At 25.6% G+C, this 11816-nt stretch overlaps 2 protein-coding genes across 2 annotated transcripts; both read left to right on the top strand.

Moving 5' to 3' along the window:
- Positions 1 to 5950: 5950 nt before the first annotated feature.
- LOAG_08783 (hypothetical protein) lies at positions 5951 to 7996 on the top strand (the record flags this gene model as incomplete). The annotated part of the gene is made up of 6 exons (XM_003144313.1): positions 5951 to 6094; positions 6490 to 6652; positions 6756 to 6827; positions 7058 to 7297; positions 7365 to 7582; positions 7694 to 7996. 6 exons carry the CDS (start codon positions 5951 to 5953, stop codon positions 7994 to 7996), a joined length of 1140 nt encoding a protein of 379 aa, XP_003144361.1.
- A 739-nt stretch (positions 7997 to 8735) lies between these two features.
- On the top strand, positions 8736 to 10084 carry LOAG_08784 (hypothetical protein; the record flags this gene model as incomplete). Its single annotated transcript, XM_003144314.1, has 4 exons — positions 8736 to 8836; positions 9051 to 9168; positions 9710 to 9883; positions 9965 to 10084. 4 exons carry the CDS (start codon positions 8736 to 8738, stop codon positions 10082 to 10084), a joined length of 513 nt encoding a protein of 170 aa, XP_003144362.1.
- Positions 10085 to 11816: the final 1732 nt, after the last annotated feature.

Here is an 11816-nt window from a genome sequence, read left to right on the forward strand (position 1 = left end):
GTAATTATCAAGTTCATTCTTGGTTAATTATCAAGTTCATTCTTTGGTTGACACCTTTTATTTTTTTGTGATAAAATCTTTAATATCTTTGAAAAATTCTAACCGAAATTGTATTATCTTCAAATACAATAAATTACCTTTGAATTGGTAGACAATTTAAAAAAAAAAGAAGCGAAATATTTTAGACATTTAAAATTGAACTTTGAAAGATTGAAATTAAATTATTCGATTATTACTATTCCTTTTAATTAATTAATAAAATGAATTAAATTCATATAACCTGTATAGTAACAGAACAATTGTTAGATTTAATGCGATAAATGCGAGTATTACTTTTTCGGTAAATGATAGTGACATTTTCAAGCTTTGATTACAACAATATAACCACCGATCACTGTTGAATGTTTGAGTAGAAATAATTTATGAAACAAATTATTAAAAATTTTATGTTCCGATATTAACGCTACTTTGTAAAATGAAACTATACATTTTAACGCAAATCACGTGTTTATTTGACGTAAATCACGTGTTCACCCTATTTTTTTTGGAAAATAAGTCATTCCCTGAAAATAGGCCCTAGTGATATTTTCAGGAAAAGCTTCCACTAAAAATAAGATTTAGTTCGGCTTTGCCATAGCTACAGGAAACAGGAAGCACCAGCACCGACGTTTTCTGCAACCATGCCAAAAAATCTTGGATGAACCTTAAGCTCATCCTTCATTCTTTCCACTGTATGTTGGCCATTTTCAGTTTATACTTTCCGGAAAATAGCCGTGCTCAGCGGTGAGCACGGCTATTTTCCGGAAAGTATAAACTGAACATACGTAAACATTTATTCATTTAGTGGATAACATTTTCATTTCTATTTTTGATTTCTCATATAGCATATCAATAAAATTTCATTAAGACATACATATATCGTACAAGAATTAAAAGTTAAAAAATTGGAAATTAAAATTTGATAATTTGATACAATTTGTCGGAAATTTGATCGTTGAATAAATTACAATCACATCAATTGAATGATAACATTTCTAATTTTTTTTTTTCTTTGAGAACTCTTGATTTACCACTTCAATATGATTTTCTTGCATCGATTGATTGATTTACTTTTAGTCCCGAGATATCTGAATTTACATATTACTAGATAAGTAATCTCGAGATACCCGAGATTACTTATCTAGTAATATGTAAATTATGGACATCAAAATGTATGAATATATTTTTTTTACAAACATATAAATTCAATTATGCTATAACATTTTTTTCATTTTTTTCATTTACAATTGTATAAGATAATAGGGAGAGATTGAAAATTTCTTCAAAAATACGTGAAAGTTATCATTTTCAACAATTACTTTATTCACATCACACGTCATACGTTATATGCTACACGTAACACGTCAAAATGTCCTCTTCTCCTAATTTAATATTTACTTCAATCATATATTATACACGTAAAAATAGATTATGCAATGATTAGGAATTTGAATAGCTAATTATCATTAATTCATTAATATTTTTTCTTTATTTCCGATTAATGAAATCATCAGTCTCTTATCATATCATAATTAATGGTAATTAGTTACTCGAATTGATAATTAGCTACTATAATTGGTGAATGATAATTAGCTGCTCAAATATCATATCAAGATATGATATCCATTTTGTGAAGGAAATATTTAAAAAAGGTATATCATTCATTGTTTAATGAATTAATTTTCATTTTTTTTCAGTAAAAATTAATTTCAATTTCAATTTTGGTAAATTTCAAACATGAATAATAGGATGGAACATAATGAACTATTTTTTTTTTTACCATCGAGTATTAGTAAAAAATCAAAGGTAGAAAGGTTTCTGTGAAATTTCTGAAATGGAATTGAACATAGAAGGACAGGTTTTTTTCTTCTCTCTCTCTCTCTCTCTCTCTCTTCATCCTTTTACCATTGATCATTTCGAATGAAAAAAAAATTTTTTTTTGTTTATTTTTTAAATCTCAACCAATTAAATCAAATTTAATTGAGCAATTCCATTAAAATTTGAAGCATTTTATATTGATTGTGATAGATGCAAGTGAAATGATTAATTCAATATCCTCATATAATTGAACAGATTGGAATATTACGGTGACACTGTGACACTGATTATTTCATTTTTCAAATATGGTGAAAGATTTTCGAGTTCCGAAACTTTTAAACAAACATAAAAATTTTTTAAATATTGATAAATCAACATGAAAATTATTCCCTTATCTTCAGATCAATTTATTTTTGATTTGAATAGTGCAATATTTTTGGTAAGCTTAATTAACAAGTTTAATTTTAGGATTTAATTTTTTTTAGGTCTAATTCATTATCTATTTTTTAACTTAATATAGAAAAATATTGAAAAAAAAAGAACAACGAAGAAATCAAAGATGGATGAGCAAATCATTGCAAATATAATAAAACAAAAAAGATCGTTGTAAAATTTGAAATTATAAACAGATGAAAAAAAACTGATAATAATTCAATTCTTGATTTTGAATAATTAATTTCTATGAATGTTAGTAATGCAATTTCTTAGTCAATCATTTATTTCTATTTAATCCTTCCGCTTAATAAATGATGGATGTTAAAATGACAATAAATTAATGCGTCGTAATATCGTAATATTTATGAGATGGAATTGCTAGGATTTAATGCTCTTATCAGTTTAATCAATGTTACTTAACATGGCATTGAAACAAGTTTAACAGTGATAAATCTTTATAAAAACTAGTTTCATTTATTAATTTATTATCTTTTGCTTTTTACTTTGATTGATAAAATTGGAAATTTTAAAAAATTTTTTTCAAAAAAAAATTTTAAAAATAATTAATTTTGAAAAAATATTAGAATTTGATGGCAACGAATTGATTTCAAATATTTCAACTTATCAAAATCGTCGTTTTTCACATGATTATGTAAATGGATAACGCTTATCACTGAAATTATCACCATTACATTGTTCCGAAGAAAAATATTGTAAGATGACAATTCCAATTTGAACAATATTACTTATCATGGCATTGAATCCAGAGAGTGACAATTCCAAATAAGATTGTAATAATTTAGACTAATAAATAATCAATTTCATCTAATCTAATAATTCAAAATTAATTATTAGCATTAAGAACTACTTATTGTAACTCATAACAAGTCTTATTCTTAAACTTTTTCAAAAATATCTCATGTCGTATATCATATCATATCACATGTCGTATATCATATCACATTCTATTAGCTTCTGTTACATCTTAACAAAACATTATTCCATTCAATGAATCTAATTCTTTCATTCCTTCTTACGCTTACAATCCGTATTCAGAATCACAATCATACTCAGAATCCAATCAATAATTAACCAATAATATAAATTGAGTGATCTAAAAAAAAAAAATTGTAGAAATGAAAATATATTTATGGCGCAAATAGCATCATTTATTTTATCAAATAAATTATCGAAAATGAAAAGATAAAAACTGGAATAAATTAAAAGAACAAATTATTATTGTTTAATATTGAAGAAGAGAATGATATTTGCGCTTAGATGCATGAAGAAATTATATCGAATTAATTAATCATGTATTTAAGATTTAATCTTTTTCAGCATCAAAACTCTTTTCTTCATTTCAAATTTCTTTAATTAGTGTGTGACTTTATTCCTCATCTCTCTGTTTTTTTTTTTGTTAATTTTGTTTTTGTAAAATTTAAAAAAAAAAGACAAATTTGTTCATTGTTAATTTTTGCAAAGGCGGAATTGTGCTCGGAAGCGGAAAAGGGTCATACAAAATATGAATTAAAAAATAGTTTTGTTATTGGAAATTTCCAATTTCCTAGATTTCATTTTAATATATATCCATCAAAAGAAGTTTTTTCTTCCTCTCTCTCCCTCTCTCTCTTTCCCCTTTTTTCACCCTCTTCTTATTAAAACATTCTCTGAAATGGAAATTAAAAGTTTTGCACAAAAAAAAAAAAAAAAAAAGTTGTGAAACGAAAACATTATGCAAATAGATGATTACATATTTGACACGGGAGAGATCCGGAAAAATTTCCAGTTATCCGGAAATTTCAAGTATTCTTTTCCTGTTCCTTTTTTTTTTTCTTTATATATTCATCGTTTTATTTTTTTCTCCTATTTTCTTCTCAGATTTTTCATTACTCACATGACAACAATCATTCTTTTGTCTTCTATATAACATTCTCTACTTCATAACATTAATAAAAATTTGAATACAATTGCTGAGTAACCTTATCAATGATAAATCTCAAGAAATGTGACAATCAAATGCGACAATGACATATAGATGACAAATTGCTTCAGGCTTAATGGCTAATTATTCTGGTTTCTCATCTTTGTGAAATGTGTATCACTATCGTAATTTTTTCATGAACTATTTACAAACCTGTGTCATTATTCCGGTAAACCGGAAATTTGGCATTTAACAGCGGAATAGCTCTTTGAGAATTAACTAATTTTTAATTCATAATGCTTTTACAATGTGCTTTAATCTTATCCAACGAAACTTATCCGGAATTCAATTCCTTCATTTAAATAAAATTATTGGCGCAAAATGCTTGTAATAAGTTTCCGGAATGTTTTATGGATTTCGATGACTTTTCGGTTTATTTCATCATAGAGTAATAATTTAGCAGTGATTGTTCAAATGTACAAAGTGTATGCATTTGTAAAGGGAGAAAGAGAGAGAGGGAGAAAGAGAGAGAGAGAGAAGATTGATTTTTATTCCGTTTTTTGGGATTGAAATAGAAGAGACAACAACGAAAAGAAGTATGATTTTCTTTGATATTTAACAAATGAGCCCTTTTAACCTAACAAATAGGAATTAAGAATAGAAATTGGAAATGGAAATTATTTGGAAATAATTCAAATATAAAATTACATATGTCATTTAGTTGAATTATACAATTGAAACAGACAAAGTAATCCATTGATAAATATGAAAAGTTTCATTTTTTGCCGAAAAATCTATCGTACTTTATCCTCTCCACAAAATTAAATTACAATAAATACATTTAATTTGTCCATTTATTTTTTTTTAAATCTAAATGATTAAGTTAAATTATCGTATAAGCGATGCATTCTTAATCTTATCCGATTTTCTTCAAAATTACTATCTGAAAATTGAAATTTAAATTTAATATTGAAAAGATTGTATAAAATTTTATTATAATTCCATTAAGATTATTGCAACAAATAAGTATAGCTAATAATTAGAAATATTTAGAAATTTAATTACACAACGATAAATAATTTATAAATGTTTAATTTGAAGTAATATTAGTTTAATTATTTTGTAACAAAAAATTTCCATCGAATTGATATTTTAAATACGGTAATGGATAAAATGATTTAAATAATTGTACAATACACGTCTAAATTTTAGAATCATTTTAAAATTTACTTGAAACTATTCAAATTCAAAAGTAATTTGTACCATTAATCAAGTTGAAAAAAGAAAAAAAATTGGTCGAATAATAAAACTTATAAATTGATGAGAAGGATAAATAATTCCATCAAAGAATGTTTTAATCATTTAAATATCACTTCATTCTCCATTAATTTAATCATTAAATTAAATAAATGAACAGAATTATTGTTGATATATCAGTAATCATGTGATAATGAACCATTTTTATGATAACGATAATATGCTTTAATAATTTTAATAGTTATAACATATACTTATACATTTCGAATTTTGTTTTTGAAATTTAAATAATTAATTTCAATTGTTTATTTTCATTGTTAAAATTTTTAATAAACTAAAAAACACTTCCAACTCGTATATTTTTTGCTTTTTTCTTTTTTTTTTATTATATTCAGTAAAAAAAAAAAAGTAATTTTAATCGTTATTCGATAAAAATTTTCAACAAATTTTAACCTTCTAACATAAAATAATTTCAGTATTATGAAAACATTATATTTTTGGATTTATGCACTATCAACTGTAAGTCTTTTAGCAATTGTCATATCATTGGTGACATGTGCGATGCTATTTCAGGATATTAATAATTTATATTATGAAATACTCGATGGTATGGAAGAATTTAAGGTATTAAAATTTTTAGTCTAAAAAAAAGCTAATGCTATCATTTGGCAGAGTTTTTCTTTTTTCTTTTTTTTAATGCATATTTTTAAGTGAATATAATTAATTACTTCAAAATGAATATTAAATATAGGAGGAAGAATTTAACTGAAATGTTAATATCTTCAACGATTATCCTATTATCATTCTGATATTGTATATTGAATTTACAACATTCATTTTCACTGAAAAGCAATATTTTATATCAGTATTTCATTATTGTTCTTTATTAATAAATTCTATGAAAGGAAAAAAAAAGTAATTTCTTTTTTTTTCAGTAACAGAAAATTTCATTATTTCATTTAATTAATTATAATTGATTTAATACTGATATGTGTTAATGGTAAATTGATCAATTTCAGATGATAACGAATGATGCTTGGTTGGAGATAATGAAATATCAAAGATTAAAAAATAGAAGTTATATGGATAGCACCTCAAAATTAACATTATTTCAAATGTTTAGATCGAAACGAATTCAACGACAAGCATATGATAATAATGATAATTTACAACCACAATGTGGTAAATAATCGGCTAATTTTTAAATTTAATTTGAAAATTTAAATTTTCATTTCTAGAAAGGACTAGAAAGGATAAATTTCTTTGATGATAACATTTCTTGCAGCATGTGCACCACAACCAAATACTTGTCCATCTGGTCCACAAGGTCCACCTGGAATACCTGGCTATCCAGGAAGTAAGTTTGTTTGTTTATTTGTTGATTAAAAACAACTTTATATTATGAGATAGTTTTATTGTTAGTGGATAAATTTGATATTACTCAAAAATATAAAAATTAAAAATTTAGAAAAAAATGAAAAGAAATTTTTCTTTTTTTTTGTTCCAAAAAATAATATTGAAATAGTTGATTGATCCAAATAAGAATAATGATTTATATTGATTTTTCACTGTATTTTATATCTACAGTTGATGGAGAACATGGTCTACCAGGTAAACCTGGATTAAACGGTATAGATATTTTGTATGAATCAGAGCCATTTGAATATAAAACGTGCATCGAATGTCCACCAGGACCTGAAGGACCACCAGGAGACCCGGGACCAATTGGTGCAGAAGGACCACCAGGAATGCCGGGCAAACCGGGACCTGATGGAAATCCTGGCTTGCCTGGACAACAGGGTCCAATCGGTGAGCAAGGTCCACCTGGTAAGTCATACAGATTTGAAACTGATGTATGTATAAATTCATTTGAAAAATAAAATAGTATATTCAGGTCCACCTGGACCAGTTGGACCACCTGGAGAAATGGGTAAATCGATATTGGTAATGTTCGGTAGACCAGGACCAAAAGGACCGCCTGGACCTCAAGGTCCAGTTGGTTTACCTGGCAAAAAAGGTGAACCAGGACTAAAAGGAAATATAGGTCCAGCAGGGAAGCGAGGACCTCCCGGTGTACCAGGATATCCGGGACAAGATGGAGTACCAGGAGAGGTTGAGATATTATTCCATTCAGTTTATAGCTTTCGTGATGATTTGACAAAGATAATTGTCACTATATCAATTAGATAATTTTTGAAACCAATAATTAAATGATATTTTTAGCCCGGTGAACCAGGAAGACCGGGTATTGACTCTGAATATTGTTCTTGTCCTCAGCGTACTCCCTATATCTATGGTGAATCGCTTGGTGAATCAGTTGGACCACCAGGAAAGCCGTATGATTTTAAAGAGCCAGAAGTATATATTCCGGATGAAGTCGAACCATCAGATGGCAATTTTTACACATTATCGGAATCAGATCCCACGTACGTTCGGTATCAGAAATTGAGACGTCATCGACGTTTGCTCAAAAAATTTGCCCGAAAAAAAACAATTTTAGGCGAGAAATTAATGAGAAAGAATTAAAATATCAATTGTTAATAAAAAATCAGTGAATATTTTATTAAATGTAATAAATCAAATGAATTTTTTATTGAAATGAAGTTTGCTGCTTGATTTAATTCAAGTAAATTGAAGTTTAAAATTAAAAATTCACAATTTTAAACATCTTATTATCATGTTGATACCATTTAAATTTAACCATACATGCTATCAATATGTATGTGTTTTTTGAGTGAATTACGATACAGTAATTAAATGATATGAAATTATTGTAACTTGAACTTTGAACTTAATCTTGACTTATTCCTGATTAAATAATTCAAAAATTCTAATCTTTTTTTTTATTAAGCTATATGAGGGATTAATTTGTAAAAAATCTTAATTAAAATCATATTAATTCATGCTTGGAGATGTTAAAATTTCAAGTTTTTTCTTTAACATAACATTACAACTGTAGTGGATACACTGCTAGAATGAACAAAGACGTATTCATATGGTAATTCCGGATCCGGTCGAAGATGAAAACTGTTTGCATCAAATGTTTGAAAACGTTCCATCTGCATCATCTCATGGCATTAAAAAAAAAAAACGAAAAACAATTACTTGACCAATTCTTGAATTATCAAAAAATATATGAACGGTCATTTTCAGTACTGATATCTTTATAAAAATGCTATCGTAAATTTATCTTTGAAAAATTTGCATATTTAATTAAATTTTTACACGAAATGATTCTTTCCGTAACAGATAAATACATGTTGAAATGTGGATAAATGATCAGAAACAATCATTGCTAAGAAGTGTAGAAATAAAAAAAGTGACGAATTACAATGACAAGTTCCGAATCTATAGAGGACCGGCAAGGTAAAACGTACGTATTCCACGTAGTTACGTATTCAACGTATGAACGTACGTATTCCGCGTAGCCTTTCCAGTTAATTGCTATATAGAATAGAATGGATAAAAAGCGGAAGAAAAAAAATGTCACTTTTTCAACTTTGTTCATTTATTGTCCACTTATCATTCACTTCGTTCACTTAAAAAGCATACTTATCATAATTTCAATTAAATCTTACAGGCAAGTGACAGCAGCATTTTTCAAAAAATTAGGTGAAAAATTGAGAAATTATCAAAGATATCAAAAACCGATGCAACTTTCTGAATCATCAAGCTTTCGTTCTTCTTCACTTGATTTGGTATTTCTTTATTGGAAATTAAAAATAAAATTTACAAATAAATTAAATATCAAATTGAATTTAATTTCTATTATTAACTTTGCAAATGATACTTTTTAAAATTCAATATTGAATATTAAATTGAATTTAATTTCTATTATTAGCTTTGTAAATGATACTTTTTAAAATTCAATAAAATGCTCCTAAAGTTGTAAATGATTCAAAGTGAAAATTTTCTCCATTTCTTCCTTATTTTTTTCCCTTTTTTTGTTTCAAGCTCTATCCTTACTCACCTTTCATAATTTTAATTAAACTTAAATTTCAATGTTTTCCTGAGAATCACAATGAATGAAATAAATTTGAATATTTGTTATATTTCCTTATTTGAAAATTTTTTTTTATTGAAATTTTTATTAATTAAAATTTTTATCATTTTTTATCGATGAATTTTTCATCATTCATTACGTCATTTTCATTAATTTTAATTAGACTTAAATTTGTAGTATTTTTTTTAAAAATTATTAAGATTGAAAAATATTCATTAGCAAATTTGCATGTTTAGAATAGCAACATTAAATGTTCTGTGGAATTAACAGAATCACAGAATGCTGAAAATGATTTACCTAAACAAATTTTGGATAAAAAAACAAAATACAAAGAAAAAGAGCGACAAATTCAATGTGACAATGGAAGAAATAGAAATGGAAAGACGACAAAACTGGATGACAATGTGAAAGTTTCATATTTTGTCATATTTTTAATCAAATTTAAAATTGAATTTAATTCTTATACAGTTAACATTTTTGGCTATTTATAGATGACAAATCAAGATAAACTGGAAGATAAGGAGTTGATTCAGGAAAAAAAGAAAAAGAGGTATGGTAAATATTATCATTTTTCTAATTTGGCTAATTTTTGTCAGGCTAATATGGCTTAATTAATTTATGGCATTTTTCTTCATTATGTAGACAAAATGTTTTTGTCTTTATTTTCTTAAACAAATATTTGTTGCAAATTAATCAGGACTAATGCCAAGTTTCACTAATTTAAATATTTCTATCTCGTTTGAGCAATACCAATTTAATAACTTTGGTTTGAGTTTTCATTTTTCATTTTAAAGGATTCCTTTAGGTTTTTAGGTGAAATTTCACTAAGTCTAATCATCGTAAGGAAAAAAAAGGCCAAGTTTAAATCATTTGACACAAAGAAAAAAAAAAGAATTAACCTAAATCAGTTTTTATAGCTCTTTTCAAAATTGTTTTTTGTTTTTGTTAAACCATTTCGTTTAAATATTAGAGAATATATTCAATCATTATTCAGTTTTTCAGCTTAATTGGATGACAAATCCGGATTGAGTTTCAGGAATAGGAAATATAACCAAATTTTCTTATCAACACCATATGATACTTTTGTCTTTCTTCCCAGCATCCTCCATCATATCTAGAAAATCTTAATTGTAATCGAAACTACTAGAACTCCTATCGCCTTATATCTAATTGAAGTACTCGAAATGACTCAAAATGCTAAATGTCATTGATGGTAGTGTTTTAATTTAAGGAAAACTGAAATGATTTAAGAAGAAAGAAAATGCTATAGAAAAAAACAAAAAAAAAAAGAACTAATTATAACTCAATTTTGAATTGAAATATATTGTCATTTCGATCATTTCAACTTTTTAAATACACAATAAATCCAATATTATTAATTTAAAAAAATGAAAATTAATAAAATTCGATTGAAAATGTCTCATAAATGATGAATGCTTTTAAGAGTAATACAATAATTTGGAACAAATTATGTCATTTTTAGGGAATCAATAAATCTCGAGAATATTTCTCGTGGGCAAAAAAATATTTCTAAATCATTGGTATGATTTTATACAAATGCAAATGTGATCAACTTATTTTATTATCATTTTGCTAAGATTATATATACGATTTCGTTGACATTGTTAAGATTTTAGAACTGTGACATTTTTAACTGGAATTAATTAATGAATATAAAATAGTAAGACAATCTTAGCTAATATTTTTAATAAATAACAAAATTGGATGGAATTTATTTTTTAGTTAAATGAAATAATACTGAATTAATGATAGAACTGAAATTGTTACTTACTAACTTCAAGGCAAAATTTTATTGTTAAAATGAATTATTTTCTTTTCTGTTATGTTATCAGTAACAATAAAATCTTGGGATATTAGTTAAAATATGAAAAATTTTATTTTATTTTTTATTCAGACCGAAGATTATCAATCAAAACAGTAAGTACGCTAAAATTTATTCCCAATAAAGGTATGAAATTAAATTAGAACTAATGCAAAATGAATGCAGAAAATAAGAAATGAATGATTGAGTAAAATTTATCAATTTATTAATTTTCCTTAATTAGCATATTTCCACATTAAGATAACATGAAATGTAACAATTCATTTGCAAGCGAAATATGAATTATGAAATAAAATAATTTATTTGAATTGTGATAAATGATTTCAAAAACTCAAATCAATTAATGAAACGATTGGTTAAACGATGAAATTAATTAATGAAATGATTAGTTAAACGATGAAATTAATTAATGAAACGATTAGTTAAGCGATGAAATTAATTAATGAAATGATTAGTTAAACGATGAAATTAATTAATGAAACGATTAGTTAAGCGATGAA

The sequence above is a fragment of the Loa loa genome (assembly GCF_000183805.2).
Source record: "Loa loa unplaced genomic scaffold supercont3.112, whole genome shotgun sequence".
Taxonomy (NCBI): Eukaryota; Metazoa; Nematoda; class Chromadorea; order Rhabditida; family Onchocercidae; genus Loa; species Loa loa.